The 20,584-nt window shown below is 41.0% G+C and overlaps 2 protein-coding genes across 3 annotated transcripts in view; both read left to right on the forward strand.

The window, feature by feature from the left end:
* Window positions 1-20,584, forward strand: part of LOC310725889 (uncharacterized protein) — a 537,758-nt gene that overhangs the window by 162,210 nt on the left and 354,964 nt on the right. The window lies entirely within an intron of this gene.
* LOC310725864 (uncharacterized protein) overlaps window positions 1-20,584 on the forward strand; it is a 35,195-nt gene that overhangs the window by 3,161 nt on the left and 11,450 nt on the right. Inside the window, exons 3-6 of one of the 2 annotated variants that reach the window (XM_083540954.1) lie at window positions 4,649-4,896; window positions 4,970-10,290; window positions 10,382-10,601; window positions 19,491-19,690. In XM_083540954.1, coding sequence (XP_083397080.1) covers window positions 4,649-4,896; window positions 4,970-10,290; window positions 10,382-10,601; window positions 19,491-19,690 — 5,989 coding nt within the window. Of the gene's footprint in view, window positions 1-4,648; window positions 4,897-4,969; window positions 10,291-10,381; window positions 10,602-11,048; window positions 11,196-19,490; window positions 19,691-20,584 lie in introns of those variants that run through there. The other variant, XM_083540955.1, reaches the window with a different exon arrangement.

Here is a 20,584-nt window from a genome sequence, read left to right on the forward strand (position 1 = left end):
GTGGGAAAGGAGATGATGAGGTGAGTGTCATCAGCATAGCAGAATGTGAGGATATGAGCAACCTTCCAGGTAGGAAGCAAACCTTTCCCAAGCTGATCTATGTATACCGAGAATTCTGAGGGTAGACAAGAGAGTCTTATGGTTAACTGTGACAAATGCTGCTAAAAGGTAGATGAGGATGAGTACAGATAGAGAAACTTGACAATGAAGGAGTAGGGGATTCCTAGCTGTGTAGTGTAGGTATTGTTGGGGAGGAAGTGAAGGCCTGGCAAATTTTCTCAATCTTCTTATCATAGAAGGAGGCAAAGTCTTCAGCAGTAAGGGAGGTTGAAGCAGGTGGAGCAGAGCTACATACACAACATGGAGCTAAGAACTAAAGTAAGTTGTCCTCTGCACAAAGTGCATCGTGTGCAAACATTAAAAGACAAAGGACAATGCAGGCAAACTAAGACAGTGTAGGACAGATACACAAATACACAAAATAGTGCAGATCGTACAATGTTAAAAAAAAATTGTAAACAAGAGATTGCTTCTAAATATAAACACAACACAACATTGCAAAACACACAACCGCAGCAATCAAAAGGTGTGCAAAAACAGCATGTAAACAGTTATATACAGTTATATCAGATAGGTGGTGCTGTAGACATGGATGTGTATGAACTAAAATGAGTATTGAGTGTGCTTGAGTTCAGGTTTGTAACAGTTCAGTAACATACATTTTAGTGTGTTTTTTTCCCCGAGCCACTTAGTTATCACTTTATCCTTATGCCAGGTTGCTCCATCATGCTGGAAAAGGCATTGTTCATTGGACTGTTCTTGTATGGTTGCGAGAAGTTGCTCTTGGAGGATGTTTGTGTACCATTCTTTATTCATGGCTGTGTTCTTAGGCAAAATTGTGAGTAATTTCACTCCCTTGACTGAGAAACAACCGCACACATTTTTTTAAATTCTCCGGACAAGCTTTTTTCCAGATTCCCCCAAACAATCAGAAAAAGGATTCATCAGAGAAAATTACTTTACCACAGTCCTCAGCAGTTCAATCCCTGTACCTTTTGAAGAACATGCAGTCTGTCCCTGATGTTTTTCTTGGAGAGAAGTGGCTTCTTTTGTGCCATTCTTGACACTAGGTTATCCAAAAGACTCCACACCTGCCTGCTGCCATTACCGAGCAACGCTCTGCACTGGTGAAAGCCCAGATCTAGCAGCAATATTCTCACCTGTGAATCCCTTTGTGTGCAAAGCAATGATGTTTCCTTGCAGGTAACCTGGTTAACAGAGGAAGAACAATGATTTTAAGAATCACCCTTTATAACATTCTGGAGTTCTTTTAAATTTTTCTTCTTTTTTCGGCTGCTCCCATTAGGGGTCGCCACAGCGGATCATCCGTCTCCATATCACCCTGTCCTCTACATCTGCCTCTTTTACACCAACTACCTGCATGTCTTCCCTCACCACATTCATTAACCTCCTCCTTAGCCTTCCTCTTTTCCTCCCACCTGGTGGCTCCATCCTCAGCATTCTTCTACCAATATAATTTATGTCCCTCCTCTGCACATGCCCAAACCATCTCAATCTCGCCTCCCTCACCTTGTCACCAAAACATCCTACATGCTTTGTTCCTCTAATAAACTAGTTTTTAATCTTATCCATCCTCGTCACTCCCAACGAAAACCTCAACATCTTCAGCTCAGCTACATCCAGCTCCACCTCCTGTCTTTTACTCAATGCCACTGTCTCTAAACCATACATCATCTCAGGTCTCACCACAGTCCTATAAACTTTCCCTTTCATTTTTGCAGATACCCTACTATCACAAATCACTCCTGTCACTCTTCTCCACCCACTCCACCCTGCCTGCACTCTTTTCTTGACTTCTCTAACACACTTTCTATTACTTTGCACTGTTAACCCCAGGAACCTGAACTCCTCCACCTTTTCCAGCTCTTCTCCCTGCAACCACACCACTCCGCTGCCCTCCCTCTCATTCACACACAAGTACCCTGTCTTACTCCTACTGAGTTTCATTCCTCTTCTCTCCAGCGCATATCTCCACCTCTCCAGGCTCTTCTCAACCTGCTCCCTACTCTCACAACAAATCACAATATTATCCACAAACATCATAGTCCAGGGAGACTCCTGTCCATCACCACTGCAAACAGGAAAGGGCTCAGGGCCGATCCTTGATGCAGTCCAACCTTCACCATGAACCAGTCTGTCTTACCTACTGCACACTTCACTGCCGTCACACTGTCCTCATACATGTCCTGCACCACCCTTACATACTTCTCTGACACACCTGACTTTCTCATACAATACCACAACTCCTCTCTTGGCACCCTGTCATACGCCTTCTCTAAATCCACAAATACACAATGCAATTTCTTCTGTCCTTCTCTATACTTCTCCATCAACATTATTAAAGCAAATAAGCCATCTGTGGTGCTCTTCCTCGGCATGAAACCATACTGTTGCTCACAGATGGTCACCTCTACTCTCAGCCTGGCTTCCACTAATCTTTCCCATAACTTCATGGTGTGACTGATCAACTTAATTCCCCTGTAGTTACTGCAGGTCTGCACATCTCCCTTATTCTTAAAGATCGGTACCAGCACACTTCTTCTCCATTCCTCAGGAATCTTCTCACCTTCCAAAATCCTGTTAAACAATCTGGTCAAAAACTCCACTGCCATCTCTCCTAAACATCTCCATGTTTCTACCGGTATGTCATCTGGTCCAACTGACTTTCCACTCTTCATCCTCTTAATCGCTGCTCTCACTTCCTCCTTACTAATCCTATCTACATCCTGCTTCACCAACTCCACATCATCCAACCTTCTCTCTCGCTGATTTTCCTCAATCATCAGCTGCTCAAAATACTTCCTCTACCTTCTCAACACACTCTCCTCACTAGTCAACACATTTCTGTAACTTGCAGTACATCCTTCCCAGCTCGGTCCCTCTGTCTGGCCAATCGGTATAAATCCTTTTCTCCTTCCTTAGTGTTCAACCTCTCATACAGCTCCTCATATGCCTTTTCCTTGGCTTTCGCCACATCCCTCTTAACCTGTTGCCGCATCTCCTTGTACTCCTGCCTACTTTTCTCATCACTCTGTCTATCCCACTTCTGTTTTGCAAACCTCTTTCTCCTTCTGCTCTCCTGCACTTCCTCATTCCACCACCACGTCTCCTTGTCTTGCTTTCTATTTCCAGATGTCAAACCAAGTACTCTTCTAGCTGCCTCCCTCATCACTCCTGCAGTAGTTTCCCAATCATCCAACACCTCCTTAACACCACTGAGCCTCTGTCTGACCTCTTCCCTGAACCTCACACTACACACTTCCTCCTTCAGTTTCCACCATCTTATTCTTCTTTCAGTCCTCACTCTCCTCCTTTTCTTCTTTGAGTCCAAAACCATCCTACAGACCACCATCCGATGCTGTCTAGCTACACTGTCCCCTGCCAACACCTTACAGTCTCCAATCTCCTTCAGGTTGCATCTCCCGCATAGCACATAGTCCACCTGTGTGCACCTTCCTCCACTCTTATACGTCACCCTATGATCCTCCTTCTTCTTAAAATAAGTGTTCACCACTGCCATTTCCATCCTTTTAGCAAAAATCTACCACCATCTGCCCTTCCACATCCCTCTCCTTAAAACCATACCTACCATCACCTCCTCATCACCTCTGTTCCCTTCAACTACATGTCCATTTAAGTCTGCCCCAATCATCAATCGTTCTTTTCTAGGTACACCATCTACCACTTCATCTAATTCACTCCAGAATCTTTTCTTCTCCTCCATCTCACAGCACACTTGTGGAGCATAGGCACTGATGACATTTATTGTCATCCCTTCAACTTCCAGCTTCACGATCATCACCCTATCAGAAACTCTCTTCACCTCCACTACACTCTTACTGTACTCTTCCTCCAGAATCCCCCCTACACCATTTCTCTTTCCATCCACACGATAATAAAACAGTTTAAACCCACCTTCAATGTTCCTGCTCTTACTCCCTTTCCACTTGGTCTCCTGAACACACAGCATATCTACCTTTCTCCTCTCCATCATATCAGCTTACTCTCTCCCTTTACCTGTCATAGTACCAACATTTAAAGTACCAACCCGAACCTCCACTCTCCTACACTGCTCCTTTTCCTGCCGTCTCTGTAGACGTCTTCCTCCTGTCCTTCTCCTCCTTCGGCCAACAGAAGCCCAATTTCCACCGGTACCCTGTCGGCTACCGATACTTGTGGCGGTCGTTGTTAACCCGGGCCTCGACCGTTTCGGTGTGAAATTCTCATTTGTGATCTGCATATTTGATTTGGCACATGTTTTACGCTGGATGCCCTTCCTAACGCAACCCTCCCCATTTACCCGGGCTTGGGACCGGCACTAAGAGTGCACTGGCTTGTGCATCTATAATGGCTGGGTTGGAGTTCTTTTAAATTGCCATCATAAAATTTAAGGCAGCAGACTTTATGAAAACTATTTGTTTTGCCATTCTCAAAACTTTTGTCTAAGACTGTAGACAATTTTGGGAGTCCGGAAAAAAGGGGAAATTGGAAGATTTTGCAAATGCATTTTTATATTTACTTGTCTTCTTAAGTTGTTGTGAGTAAAAGTGGGGCAAATTCTCACCAGGAAAAAATGAAGATGATGCACGGGAGGAAGAAGAGAATCGTAGACGAGAAGAGCAGCGGCGTCAGGCCCAGCGTGAACATGAAAGAAGAATTGAGGAACAGATTCAAAGGGAAAGTGAACTCGCCGCTAAGAAACTTTCACAAGCCACAGAGACACTGAAGCAGAACCAGAGGCTGAGAGGCCATGAGACCCATCACCAAACTCACATCATGCAGCAGGCAGTAAACACTGACATTGAAAGAGACGAGGTATTGAGTTCATGCCCTTCTCTTTTATTTCAAATGTTACAAGTTACTTAATAATTGCATCATTTGTTTTCAGGTTCCTGAAATCGAGAGGAAATTCACAGAACTGTTGTTGGATTATAAAATTGTTGAGGATGAAGATTCAGAGGAGACTTTAGCAGACAGAATGAAAACTCTGCAAAATGAGTTGATGGTGAAGTTCTGTAAGAAACACAACCTGTCCAGTAGCTGTGTGTTTTCTTTTGATGATGCAGTTGGTTATGAGACTCTGCCTCTACATGATAGACTGACAGTACTTGAGGCTGTGACACGTTTAGTTTTGGAGGAGAATGAGGACGTCCTCACACATAAACATGAAAGAGACTTCCTCCTGGATCTGCTTGAACTTCTGCAAGATGATCATCCATCACTGGCCTTCAATCTTTTACAGAGCGTTCTTCAAACTGATATGCAACTGTCTGCACAGAGTAAAGAAATTCTGTGTCAGATCACATTCAACAAGACATGGAAGCTGTCAGAAATAACAGGTTTCCTGCGTTCCATTTCTGATAAAGACGAAGAACAAGTGCAGTCAATCCTTCACATTGCACAGACCTACAAGCTGGAGTATGGAAATATCTTCCGTGCATTACAGTCACATGATCCCCTGAGATGGATAAAACACCATGTTGGTGGAGAGAGACAGAAAAATGCAGATACTATTATTAGTGAAATGCGCAGTGCAAACTACCCTGAGAACGTCCTGACAATACTAACTGATGTTCTTCAGCATCTGGAAATGGAGCTTCCAGAATACAGAACAGCTGATCTCAGTGAAAAGCAAATTCAAGATATAAAGAAAATGATTATAGAGCTGAATTTCAACAATCCTGACAGAGAAGTTCTCAAACGTGTACTAGTGGGAATGTCAGTTGCAGTAAAACGATGTTCTACTGTCACTATTCACAAAGGTCCAACACAAAGTGTCATTGAAGGTTATCTTCCAAGATTAACTCAACTTGCATCCTTGGTTGTCTTCCTGCTTCCAAAATCCAGAAGCAATACAGGTTGCCTGCTTGAGATTGGGACAGGTGAAGGGAAATCTTGTATCTTAGCCATGCTTGCTACAATCCATGCTATTCGTGGTGTAAAGGTGGACATTGTCACCAGCTCCCCGGTTCTTGCCCGTCGTGATTTAGAAGAATGGAGCGAACTGTACAAGATGTTTGGTATAACATCATCTGCCGTTCCTCCAATGATGAATGATGTCTCATCTGAAAAACATGATGAAATGACTCAGCAAGCGTACAAACAACAAATCATTTACAGCACTGTTGGGACTTTTGCAGCTGATACACTGAAGCAAGAGTTTGAGAAGAAAACTACTCGAGGAGACAGAAGGTTTGAGATGGTCCTTGTGGATGAGGTTGACTACATGACCTTGGATAATGGAGTTCAAATAACATTTCTGTCCCATGAGTGCAGTGGCCTTCAGCATTTAGAGCAAGTCCTTGCAGGCATCTGGGCCATGATATCTGCATGTCGACCAGTTGAGATAGAAGAAACTGGAGAGACCATGTGGACAACAAGAATCCAGAATTTTCACACGGCTGCTTTGATAGCAATGATTGGTGCAGAACAAAGTGATGGATTTTCACCATTAGAAATTCTGTTGCCAGGTATTGAGTTAGGATTTTACTCCGAGGAAGATTTTGAAAATTTGAAGGTTTCTATTAATGCTGAAGGAGAAGCCGAAAACAGGACTATTGAAAATGAAGCATTAAAGACCATCATGGCCAAAACTGGAATAGAACAACAGTATGACCTGCTGAGTGTTCTTGAGATGGGGATGGAGCACAAGGTGGCATTTAACTGTTATATCTATCAGTCAGAAACTGGAAAAGCCGTTCAGTTTGGAGAGCAAAAGGCAAAAACTGACCAAAACATCAACATGCTGCTACTCCAGAATGGAAAAACTTGTGAGATCTTGTCTGAAAAAATGCTTGTTGAAGCCACCATTAGCCAGATCAAATCCAAGATTAAATATTCTAAACAATGCAGTTTAAAGATGGAAAAAGATCCTCTTGTAATTCCTTCTTTTTTAGAGAAATACCTGGAAAATCAGCTGCCACTGTTTGTTGAAAATGCACTGAAGGCCATTCAGATGACCAAAGGCAGAGAGTACATGATTGAGAGATCTCTTAGTGCTCAGGGAGTAGATGTTAGAGAGGATGAACAACACATGTACCATGGGATAATTCCAGTGGACTTTCAGGCCAGTGGAATGTTGGAGAAAAGAAAACGATGGGGTGATGGACTACAACAGTTCCTGGAGATGAAGCATCAGTTAACTTTATCACCATTATCAAACGTGACAAACTACATGTCAAATTCATATTTCTTTAAAAGATATCTGAGTGAAAAAGGAATATTTGGTGTTTCTGGAACCCTGGGTGGAGATGCAGACAAGGGATTCCTGGCAAGACATTACAAAACAGAGAGTTACATCATACCGGCTCATCAGCGTCAAAAGGTTACTGAGCTTCCTGCAGTCCAGGTGAGGGGAGGTACTGAACAATGGATCCAAACCCTTTGTGTCACCGTGTCCAAAGTGTCTGACAGAGGACAGGTGGTGTTAGTTGTGTGTGAGGACGTCAACACAGCAAATGAACTTAAAGAAAAAGTAACAGCAGAAACCAAACATTCAGTTACAATGTACACAATGAGCGAGAGCCACAACATTGAGAACCAGAAGTTCAACAAGGGACAGATCATCATTACCACTAACCTTGGAGGACGTGGAACAGACATTAAGGTTACAGAGGAGGTTGATCGCTGTGGTGGTCTGTTTGTGTTACTCACGTACTTCCCCAATAACCGAAGAGTCGACAAACAGGTCTTTGGACGAACAGGTCGAAAAGGAACACCAGGAATGGTCCAGTTAATCCTGAACCAGGATCGTCTAGCCATGGCCTACAGAGGACATTCTATTGAAGCCATGAGGGAACTCCGAGAAGAGTATGAGCTTAATCGAATAAAAGACATGGAGAAGGAGAAACTAGCTGAAATTGAAATGAAGGAAGAGCTGTTCTCCACATTTTGTCAGTTCCTTTGTGCCTTTGCCCAGCATTATAGTACAGAACAGAAGACTGATCTCTTTGAAGTGAAAGTAAAAGATGTCCCTCGTTACTTTGAGTCCTTTAACAATAAGATGGACTATCACCCAGCATTGAATGCTTTGAAGGAATCATGGGGTATGTGGCTGATACTTCACACAGAGCAGATAAACATTGAGAATGACCTCAATGAATTAAACAAAAACCTCCTCCAGCACTTGCAGGATACAAGCAACAAACTTTTACAAGGTCAGAGTGAAAACTTTTATGATCACGTTCAGGTGGCTTTAGGAAGAACTGCCTTGCACTTTCTAAACAAAAACAAGAATGACTATGGAGCAAAACATTACTGGGAAAAAGCCTCTGATTCAGACACCTACTACAGAGCTGCTGCACTGTACAACCAGGCCTACATCACCATTAACCTGGCCAAGGATGGCTACAAAAATAAGGCCTGTTCCTTACTAGAGCAGGCAGAGGAAGCCATAGATGTTTACGTATCAGAAACAAGCAACATACTGAGCTTCTGTTCTTTGACTGTTACTCAAGATTTTGATCCACACCACAGTGGCAGCTGTAACTTCCATTTACAAATGCAGGCAAGGATGAACATATTAAACTCATGGAAGCAAAACATCACAAAAATACGTGACATGCTTAAATCAGACAAAGGAGAATTTAAAACTGTAGATTTGACTCTTTACAGCTTATCAACTAAGGAGGATTTTGTGTCTTCTAGTGAACTTAATGTCTTTTGTAATTATGGCCTTGCAGTTGTGTTTGAAGTGAAGAAAAAGCCACAGTTCTCATTTGATGCTCTGATTTGTTTTTTTCTTGGTGTAGCTCAGGTTGTAGCAGGAGTTTTGATATGCGCCCTGTCAGCTGGGTCCCTGTCCTCATTTGGTCTTGGTTTGATTTCTGAAGGTGTGTCTGACATGATCAGTGGAGTCATGGGTATGATAAATGGCACATTTGACTGGGCATCATGGGCAATATCTAAAGCAATCAGTATAGGAACGTCTTTGGTCTGTGGGGGCTTCAGTGTTCTCAAAAGATCTTTCTCTGCTGTGAAAAATGCTGTGACTAGTATCTACAATGGCACCAAATCCCTAAAAAGTATTGCATTTACCGCCATCAGATCAGGGAAAAAAATTTTCATTTCAACATGTAAATCAGTCAAATCCTCTCTATCATCAATAAGTGTAAACATCACAACAAATGCAGGCAAACTGAATTTAAAATATGCAGGCAAATATGCGTTTCAGGAATTAGCGATTCAGGGGGTAAACACTGCTGTGAGCACAGGCATTGATGCTGGTCTTCAAAAGATATTCCAGAAAGTATTTCAACAAACTTTCAAAGACTCCATATGTTCAGCATTAAAACAGAATAAACAGTTTAATCATGTGCTCAAAGATTTTGTTAGTTCAGGAATTCCAAAATCTGCCTTGGAGAAAGAATGCAGTTCTTACAAAATCAGCAAAACCCTGGAGAAGGAAATGAAAGATCACATGATTCTCAACACAAATCATATTATGAGTTGTCTCATAAAAAACTGTGCAGAAATCCACAAGGTGATTAACACACTTTCACAGGTGTGGGACAAATCTGCAAAGATTGTTGCACACCGCTCTCATGCCTGGATCAAGTGTGGTCTGACTGCAGCCGAAATCTCCACCACCATTTATGAAATGTTTTCCTCCATTCCTACTAAAAAGACCATTGACAGTAATTTTGTTCCTGCATTTCTGGAGTCCATGAACGAAAATCCATCATTTAGCAAATATGATAATGATGGACGGGACAAACTGGAAGATGTGAAACGTCTTAAAAATGATCTTATTGAATTAGTTTCAGATGTTCTTTCCCAGTTCATGGTGAAGAGTTTTTCTGGGTTCTCCACGTCCTTGTTAACAAAAACATTCACTCACAAACTAAACTCAGTTACTGGAAAAGTAGTTGGTAATATGCTAGGAAGACATGAAACTCAAAGTTTCTTTAAAAATCAGCAGCATCATTATGATCTGAAATCAGCCTCTAAATGTAAGGAAAAGCCTTTGTCTGAGGAGCAACTAAATGAGCTGAAGATCTACGCTAACAATGTAACTGATGAGGAAAAGCCAGCAACAGCTTTAGAAGTTCATGCTCTCACCAAGAGTGACCTACTAAAAGGAAAAGGAATCTGTATAACAGTAGTAGATGAGCAAGGAAAACTTCTCACTGAGGAGACTTACACAGGAACAGACCCAACAGCTGGTACTATCAAACTTGTGCTAACTAAAACATCTCTGACTTCTCCAGGGTGAGGGCAAACTTTATTTGATTTAAAACACTAAAGAAGATTTTACTTTGTGTATACTTTTATCAGTATTGTGTTTTATTGTGTTTTACAGAGAAACTGGAATATTCAGTAAACTGAAAGACAGGATACTGGGTAAAGACACTGCACAGAGTGGCCACATTGATATTTTACACCCTGATGGTTCTCAGGAAACAGTGAACTCCTCAAACCAGAACTGTCTTTTTCATGCTGTCATTCAAGCCACAACTCATGTCCCAAAAGATGATATTGAACAAAAAGCTGTAGAACTTCGTAGGAAAGTCAGTGAGGAGGTACGTATTACACCATAAACGATATTATATATTTGTTTTGCACTTTTTATACATAAAAATGCAGTTTACAATAAAAGTAAATAAACATCAAAACAAAAGAAACAAAACCAAAATCTATAATAGACAGAGAACATAATGAGAATGGACATAAAATGAATACCATGAATACAGTAAGATTTTAACAAACACAGGAATGTAAAAAAAATCAACTCCCAAAATCTTTTTGAGGTCGAACCTTTACTAAAATATTCCACTTTATTAAAAGTACTATTACCTTGATGATGTTTTACTTAAGATAATATATAAAACAAATAATATTCTCAAGTAAAAGTAAAGTAAAAGGTTGCTTGTATATTATTTTTTACTCTTTTACTCAGAGAAAAAACATTTTTACATTTAAAATAACTAATTAAATAAATAAATATTTACCTTTATGGCATTTGCCAGGCACCCTTATCCAGAGCACCATACAAATGAGCAGGGGAGGTTTAAGGGCCCAGCAGAGGCAGCTTGGTGGTGGTGGGTTTTGAACCTGTGTAATGAAAACTGATGATTTCTTTTTTAAAAGTTGAAATAAAAGGCAATGTGGATAAACATTAGTAAAATGGTTCCTCATTACATTTTAAAGCCACAGTGTACAGAACATCACACAAAGATATAGAAGGAGGTGTATACAAACATTTTCGATCAAGAAACCTAAAAAATAAATAAATAAATGCAGAAAAGCCAAACTGCATACATGACTTGCATTTCATATATCAGCAAATCAAATTAAATCAGATACATTGCAGTGTATTGATGCACAAAACAACAATAAAAAATTAATTTACACCAGTAATTTAGAGCAGAATAGACCTTTACAGAATATCCCAGACGTTGTTAAATATTGAAACGTCTGCTGCTGAGATGCTCCTGTCTCGGTTACGGATCTTAGAAAGTGAAACTTAGATAAAAGACTTTATTAAAAGCTTCTTTTTTTTCCTTTTTTATTAACAGCATTATCATAATAGGTTGTAAATTAACTTATCAGGAGAAAACCGGTAGTTTTAGGTAAAATCAGATATTGATCACCCCATGTAAACAAAATTGCATAATCCTCATTTTATAACACCTCTCCAAAGATTCGATAGTGAGATCTGTTCTTCCTATTGAATCATCGAATCTGCGACTAAGTATATATACGTATATATAATGAATGATGAAATGGGATAAAGAGAAATGGTGTAGGGGGGATTCTGAAGGAAGAGTACAATAAGAGTGTAGTGGAGGTGAAGAGAGTTTCTGATAGGGTGATGATCGTGAAGCTGGAAGTTGAAGGGGAGATGATAAATGTTATCAGCACTTATGCTCCACAAGTGGGTTGTGAGATGGAGGAGAAGGAAAAATTCTGGAATGAATTAGATGAAGTGGTAGATGGTGTACCTAGGAATGAAAGATTGGTGATTGGGGCAGACTTTAATGGGCATGTAGGTGAAGGGAACAGAGGTGATGAGGAGGTGATGGTAGGTATGGTTTTAAGGAGAGGAATGTGGAAGGGCAGATGGTGGTAGATTTTGCTAAAAGGATGGAAATCGCAGTGGTGAACAAGTATTTTAAGAAGAAGGAGGATCACAGGGTAACGTATAAGAGTGGAGGAAGGTGCACACAGGTGGATTATGTTCTATGTAGGAGATGCAACCTGAAGGAGATTGGAGACTGTAAGGTGTTGGCAGGGGACAGTGTAGCTAGACAGCATCGGATGGTGGTCTGTAGGATGGTTTTGGAGGTGAAGAAAAAGATGAGGCGAGTGAGGACTGAAAGAAGAATAAGATGGTGGAAACTGAAGGAGGAAGAGTGTAGTGTGAGGTTCAGGGAAGAGGTCAGACAGGAGCTCGGTGGTGGTGAGCATATGAGAAGCTGTATGAGAGGTTGGACTCTAAGGAAGGAGAAAAGGATTTGTAGCGATTGGCCAGGCAGAGAAACCGAGCTGGGAAGGATGTGCTGCAAGTTAGAGCAATAAAGGATGGAGATGGAAATGTGTTGACTAGTGAGGAGAGTGTGTTGAGAAGATGGAGGGAGTATTTTGAGCAGCTGATGAATGAGGAAAATCAGAGAGAGAAGGTTGGATGATGTGGAGTTGGTGAAGCAGGATGTAGATAGGATTAGTAAGGAGGAAGTGAGAGCAGCGATTAAGAGGATGAAGAGTGGAAAGTCGGTTGGACCAGATGACACACCGGTAGAATCATGGAGATGTTTAGGAGAGATGCAGTGGAGTTTTTAACCAGATTGTTTAACAAGATTCTGGAAGGTAAGAAGATGCCTGAGGAATGGAGAAGGAGTGTGTTGGTACTGATCTTTAAGCATAAGGGAGATACTGGAGGGACCTGCAGTAACTACAGGGGAAGTAAGTTGTTCAGTCGCACCATGAAGTTATGAGAAAGAGTAGTGGGAGCCAGGCTGAGAGAAGAGGTGACCATCTGTGAGCAACAGTATGGTTTCATGCCGAGGAAGAGCACCACAGATGACTTATTTGCTTTGAGAATGTTGATGGAGAAGTATAGAGAAGGACAGAAGGAGTTGCATTGTGTGTTTGAGGATTTAGAGAAAGCGTACGACAGGGTGGAGAGAGGAGTTGTGGTATTGTATGAGGAAGTCTGGTGTGTCAGAGAAGTATGTGAGGGTGGTGCAGGACATGTATGAGGACAGTGTGACAGCAGTGAAGTGTGCAGTAGGAACGACAGACTGGTTCATGGTGAAGGTTGGACTGCATTAAGGATACCCTGAGCCCTTTCCTGTTTGCAGTGGTGATGGACAGGTTGACGGACGAGGTCAGACAGGAGTCTCCCTGGACTATGATGTTTGCGGATGATATTGTGATTTCTGGTGAGAGTAGGGAGCAGGTGGAGAAGATCCTGGAGAGGTGGAGGTACATGCTGGAGAGAAGGGGAATGAAAGTCAGTAGGGGTAAGACAGAGTACATGTGTCTGAATGAGAGGGAGGGCAGTGGAGGGGTGCGGTTGCAGGGAGAAGAGGTGGAGAAGGTGGAGGAGTTCAGGTACCTGGGGTCAACAGTGCAAAGTAATGGAGAGTGTGTTAGAGAAGTGAAGAAAAGAGTGCAGGCAGGGTGGAGTGGGTGGAGAAGAGTGATAGCAGGAGTGATTTTGTGATAGTAGGGTAACTGCTAATAAATATGGGTGGAATATACAGTAGTGCAAAAATGCATAGTGGATAAAGCAGTTCAATAAACACTAAAAGTGACAGTGCAGAAGCGATTGTTAACATTGTTTGATCAGCTGTTCAGTGCATTAACAAAAAAGCTATCCTTCAGTCTGTTTGTGGTTCTGAGGCATCTGTAGCTTCTGCCCCAATAGGAGAAGGATGAATAGTCCATGGTTGATGTGAGAGGTATCTTTGATGATGCCCCTCGCCCTTTGCAGAGAGCGTTTATTATGACTGTCCTCCAAAGTGGGTAGTTGAGTGCTAATGATTCATTGGGCAGTTTTCACCACCCTCTAAAGGGTGTTACAGTCAGAAGCAGTGCAGCTGCTGTTCCACACTGAGATAGACAGGACTTAAAGTCTCCTACATGTGCTGTTGTGCCTTTCTAAGTTCAAAGACATGGTGAGATCCTGTCTCTTTTTCTTTTCTTCTTCTACATTCCTTCCTTAGGCAGCACCTGCATCCTATAGGGGAGGTTGTATAAAACCGGGGTGGGTTAGCTGCATAGAATGCTAACCAGGAAGATTAAGTAAGTCAGGGGTCTTACACCTCAGAAACCAATCGTGTGGACGAAACTCTTGGGTAGAACAGCTTAGGCAAATTGACACAGCATTCTCAAAATGATCCACCTACGCAGGTTCACTAGGGCATGATTTATTTGGTGTTGCAACTTTCACCATTGGTATTATCTCAATTATTACCATTTCAGTTCCTGTTATCCCACTTTTTATGGCTACTTCAATGCCAGTGTACTTTCAGTGTAGCAGGGTGTGCCAGTTGTGTTTGGACACAGAATCTTGGCATAGGTGCATTAGCATAAATCTTTAATGTCATTAGCTAGAATGCAGAGGGGCCTGAGTGTGTTATCAAATTAAATTTTTTTAATTTTCAGTTAAACAAAGTGCTAACTGTAGAAACTTTGTTTTACACTGACCAGCTTGCAGCATCAGCTAACAATTCAGTTGAGCTTTGAATCCATCTCTATCTGTTTTAACAGAGAACTGTTGTGCTTTATTAGCAAGTGATTGTTCCATGGTTGTTTCTTCGGCATATTCACTCTAGGCATGGGCACCGCCATGTTGGTTTACATCTGTGTCATCTCATAAGTGAATTGTGCCAGGGATATGTTGTTAGTGTAGAATCTCACCAGTTTTTACAATTTTGTTATGTTGCACTTGCACAATTGTTCAAATAGATTATTCTTTGTCATTATGGGGTACTGAGTGTAGATTGATGAGAATTAAAAAAAACAAAGACAATTATTGAATTATCTGTATATTATAAACCAAAATCTGAAATATCACGTGTATAAAAGTATTCAGACCCTTTGCAACAACACTTGAATATGAGTTCAGGTGATTTCCACTTCTTTTGATTATTGCTGAGATGTTTCTACACCTTGACTGGAGTCTAATTTTGAAAAAGGTTTATTAATTGGACATGATGTGGAAAGGCACACACCTCTCTATAGAAGGCATCACAGCTGACCATGCAGATCAGAGCAAACACCAAGCCATGAGGTCAGATGAACTGCTGTAGAGCTCAGACAAAGGATTTTTATAATGCACAGATCTGGGGAAGGCTACATAAAAGTTGCTGCTGCACTGAAGATTCCCAAGTGCACAAACTGAGCAATCAGTGTAAAGTAAAAGAGGTGACCAATAATCCATTGGTTACTCTGAATGAGCTCTGAGATCCATTCTAGAGCTGGGACAAAGTTCCAGGAGGATAACTATCACTGCAGCCCGATCATCACCTGCCAAGGCCATCCCAAAAGTGAAGCATTATGGTGGCAGCATCATGCTGTGGGGTGGTTTTCTGAAACTACAGGGACTGAAAGACTGGTCAGGCTTGAGGGAAAGCTGAATGGAGCAAAGTGCATAGATATCATGAGTAAAAACCTTTTCCACAGCACCCAATCCAGGTGTGCAAAGCTTGTTCATCAAACCCAAAAAGATTCAAGGCTGTAACTGCTGCAAAAGGAGCTTCAACTAAGTGCTGAGCAAAGGGTCGGAATACTTATAGTCGTGATTTATTTTTTATTACAGACATTTTTAGAACTATGTTTTCACTTTGTCATTGTGGGGTAGTGAATTAGAATTAAAAAAAAAATTAGGAAAAAGGCAATTTAAATGATTGTATTTAATGGCTGCAACATAATAACATAAAAAAAAGTAAAAGATCTAAATACTTTCTGTGTGTGCGTGTATATATATATATATATATATATATATATATATATATATATATATATATATATACGCACACACTGGTTCCTGAGTGTGTGGTTCCCATGTGAAGCATGAAAAAGAAGGTTTGCATACATGTTCCTTTGTATTTTGGTTGTTTTCCGTGTTAATTTACAAAAAAAAAAAGTCTAACTATTGGATTGTATATACATTTTATAACATTATCCAAGTTAAAAATAAATAATTTAAACATTCTGGAGGATTATTAAAAATGAGTTAGTGCAATAAGTTCTTGCTTTATAAACTTGTTCAGGTACAACCAATCAACCTTTTGGTCAAACACCAGACTTACTGCCCCACTTGACGTTTGTAGTCTATTTGTAGATTATACAATTGTAGTGGTTTTGATTTCTTCAGATTAAAACCAACCCTAAAATGATGATTCCACTGATTTTAAAGGCTTTAGCGATTGCTCTTTGTACTGCTCAGGGCATCATTAAGAAGTGAAAGTAAAATGGTAGCCTCTGTTCCCTTTACCTACATAACCATTGAAGTCTACCATTTCATCTAACTCCAGAATTTTTCTTCCATCTCACAACCCACTTGTGGAGCATAAGCACTGATGACATTTATCATCACCCCTTCAACTTCCAGCTTCACGTTCATCACCCTATCAGAAACTCTCTTCACCTTCACTACACTCTTACTGTACTCTTCCTTCAGAATCACCCCTACACCATTTCTCTTTCCAGTCATAGTACCAACATTTAAAGTACTAACCCGACGCTCCACTCTCCTACACTTCTCCTTTCCCTGCTGTCTCTGTAGATGTTTTCCTCTTCTCCTTCTCCTCCTTCGGCAAACAATAGGCACATTTCCACCGGTACCCTGTTGTTAACGGTACCTGTGGTGGTCGTCAGTAACCTGGGCCTCGACCGATCCAGTATAAAATTCTGATTCTTGATCCTCCTATTTGATTTGGTACATGTTTTTTACGCTGGATGTCTTTCATAACAAAACCCTCCACATTTATCCGTCACCGACACTAAGAGTGACGTGACCTGTGTAATACTAATGACTCGGTTAAGGCTGGCAGATCATAATGTTCCAAAAGTTTGCTCATCTGTTGTATTATTTTATAAACTGTTATATTTAATTAGGAGCCAATGTAGAATGAATAAGACAAGGTGATGTGGTTATATTTTCTGGGTCTGGTAAGGACTCTTGCTGTGTTCTGGACTAACTGAAGCTTATTTATACACTTGCTAGAAAAGCCAGACAGTAAAGCGTTACAGTCTAATTTCAATGAAAAAAATATAAATAATTTGGTTTTTTTGCATCCTGTAACATCATATTTCTTATTTTAGCAATATTACTGAGATTAAAAAAATCTGAGTCATATCATCTACAATGCATAAGGAAAGAGTGGAGTAATCAGTAATCACACCAAGGTCTTTTACTGGTTTTACTGGTGTAAGACAGAAAGACCATCCAGCGATACTCTGTAATCAGAAAGCCTGCTTCTAGATGCTTATGGTAATAGTAAAAGTACTTCTGTTTTATTATAATTTAGCAGAACGTAGTTTACAAGCAAATAACTGTCCTTTACACACTTCTCAACACTGAGAACGTTTCTTTGTTACGCTGATATCTCTCACCTGGCTTTGCTGCAGCAAACTGTTTATCACCAATATAGCAATGGAAGCTAATACCATATTTACAGAATAATTGCAGCAGATATAAAGAGAAAAGGCCGGCTGCTCCCGGCCTTGATCTCGAACACCTGGGACTCATTAGCCACACACCTTTATAAACTCTGGTTCTAGAGTTTCTTCTCTCGCGGTCAGTTATTGCACGTTATGCTGGCATGACTCGAGACTCTCTCTCCTTTCTTGTGGACCATGCCTCTTCCCAGGCACACCACGGATATTACAACAGCGCTTCGGATCCAGGATCGGACTGTGTGGACCTCGCCTCTCTCCAGCCGTGCCACAGATAACTCCTCAGTGCTTCTGGTTCAGGTTCGGACATTGTGGAACCCGCCCCTTCAGGGCGTACCATGGATATATTTCACTCACCTTTCCGGCTCGCGGTTTTGTCTATAATAAAACCCGTTTTACCTGCTACGGCTTCTGCCTCTGTTTCTCCCAGCCTGACAGAATAACTGACCTTAAAAAAAAAAACATGATCTTACGGGTTACTACCGTGGTCTCAGTGTGATCCGGTCTATAACAGCAAGACCAACCGAGACAAGAGGAGGATTCGCTCTGCCGCGATGAATCAGCAGCCAAGCTCCGCTTCGGATTACACCCGGAAGCTCGCTGACCTCCTTGCGGATCATGCTCACCGGCTCTGGAGCATGCAAGCGCGGCTGCGCCACGTGCTTTCGAGAGCATACTGGAATTCCCAGCTCGCTTCTCTGGCGAAATGGCACAGTGGGGTAGATTCTTACAGAGCGTCGGCAGATACGTGGATATGTACTCATCCCTATTCCTCACGGAACGGGCCAAAGTCACGCCCTACATCTCTCTCCTGTCTGGAGAACCTCTCTCTCTAGCCAGTCATGCTTCAAGGTCTCTTCAAAGGAGTCGTCGCACTACATGGTCCCTACCGCCACGACGTAGCACGTCAAGACTCCGCTGAAAGTGCCATTGCGCTTCAGGACCTCTTCGAAGACGATGTGGCATTTTCAAGGTCCTCTGAGTCCCAAGTTCCCCTAAGGGAACAACATCTGATTTGATGATTTACATCAACAAACTGATAGCAATCAGTCAAATAAGACGTGAGACCTATTGAATAAGAATCTAGGATTATTATTGTTGTTTATTAGGATGTTTTATGTTGATAAAACAGCACTAAGAGCTTTTCTACAGTTTAGGAGCCTCTCATTCCCTGCTGTTTGAAATTCTACTATTTAAATTTGACACCAGTTACAATCCATTTTTTTTTTTTTTATCATCTTTATAGTTTATATAGTCAAAATCAAGAATCAAGTCAAGTGGCTTTAATGTAATTTTAACTATATACATTTATACACTATACAGTCGAACAAAACAATAAATTACCACCACATGACACAAACTAACCAAAACATACAAACATATAAAAATAACTTTATCAGGTGCACCTCTGCAAATGTGTGCAAAAAACATTTAGTGCAAACAACACAAAATCAATAACACAGTAACAGTGCAGCAACGACCAGAACAGCTGAAGAGCTTATCATCTTAGATATTTGTCTTTTATTATCATTCAGATACACTGTTATGCACAGGTTCATTCATGCATATTTTAGATTTGCTTGATTGATTAGTGCAATAGAAGTACTGTAACTGATCAGGAATCTTCAATGGGGATCAATCCGTATAAGGTAAGTGGTAATAGTGTTTTTGTTTAGTGGTCCCAGAGGATCAGAGGATATGAATATGACCACACATTTACTGTTCAGGGAGAAGATCTTTGAATGTTTGCTGGCTAATTGTTGTGCTTTTTATTATTACAGATTCTAGCAAAACCACAAAAGTACGCCGAGTCTGTGAGGATTCAGAACATGTTCAATCAAACGAACAGCTCCAATAAATTTCGAATTGAAGCGGGAGCTAATAAAAAGCAAGTAGAACAATATAAGGAATATATCAGGAACAAGAACAAAGAGGATGTGGTTAAAGATTACAATTTGGGAGAAGCTGAAACCTACGAAAGGTAACACAATTAGTTTATTCATCATTAGACAAGTCAAGAAGCTTTTATTGTCAGTTTAACCATATATAGCTGACACTACACAGTGAACTGAGAATCTGGGGCTACATAAAATATCACCGAGCAACATAACAGAACATAAAGCTACACACAGAACACAGAGCTACACACAGAACACAGAGCTACACACAGAACACAGAGCTACACACAGAACACAGAGCTACACACAGAACACAGAGCTACACACAGAACACAGAGCTACACACAGAACACAGAGCTACACACAGAACACAGAGCTACACACAGAACACAGAGCGGTATAACAGATCACCAAGCTACAAAACAGAACATAGAGCTTCATACAGAACACAGAGCTACAAAACAGAACATAGAGCTTCATACAGAACACAGAGCTACATTCACAACAAAGCGCTACATGATAGAACATAGAGCTACATATCAGAACACAAAGCTACATAACAGAACACAAAGCTACATAACAGAACACAGAGCTACATAACAGAACATAGTTACATACAGAACACAGTTACATACAAAACGTAGAGCTACTTACAGAACAAAGAGCTACATACAGAACACAGTGCTACGTACTAACACAGGGCTACATATAGAACACAAAACTTTAAGTCAACAATACCAAGATCAAGAGACCCATAAGGAGGGTTTCAACAGGTTTGGCAGTAACCAGGCCTGGGTGTGGCAAGTCATATTTACCTTAGGTCTCCATGGGGCAGTTGTTCCTTTTTTACATAGAACCATCCAGATTGGACAAATTCTTCCCTTGATAAATTATATAATAATTTAAAAACTGTTTTTTAACTTAGTCTTTGTGTAATATTGAAATTTGCTTGATCATCTGAATCATATAATTGTGAC

Source organism: Silurus aristotelis (genome assembly GCF_946808225.1).
Source record: "Silurus aristotelis genome assembly, chromosome: 5".
In the NCBI taxonomy this organism is placed as follows: Eukaryota; Metazoa; Chordata; class Actinopteri; order Siluriformes; family Siluridae; genus Silurus; species Silurus aristotelis.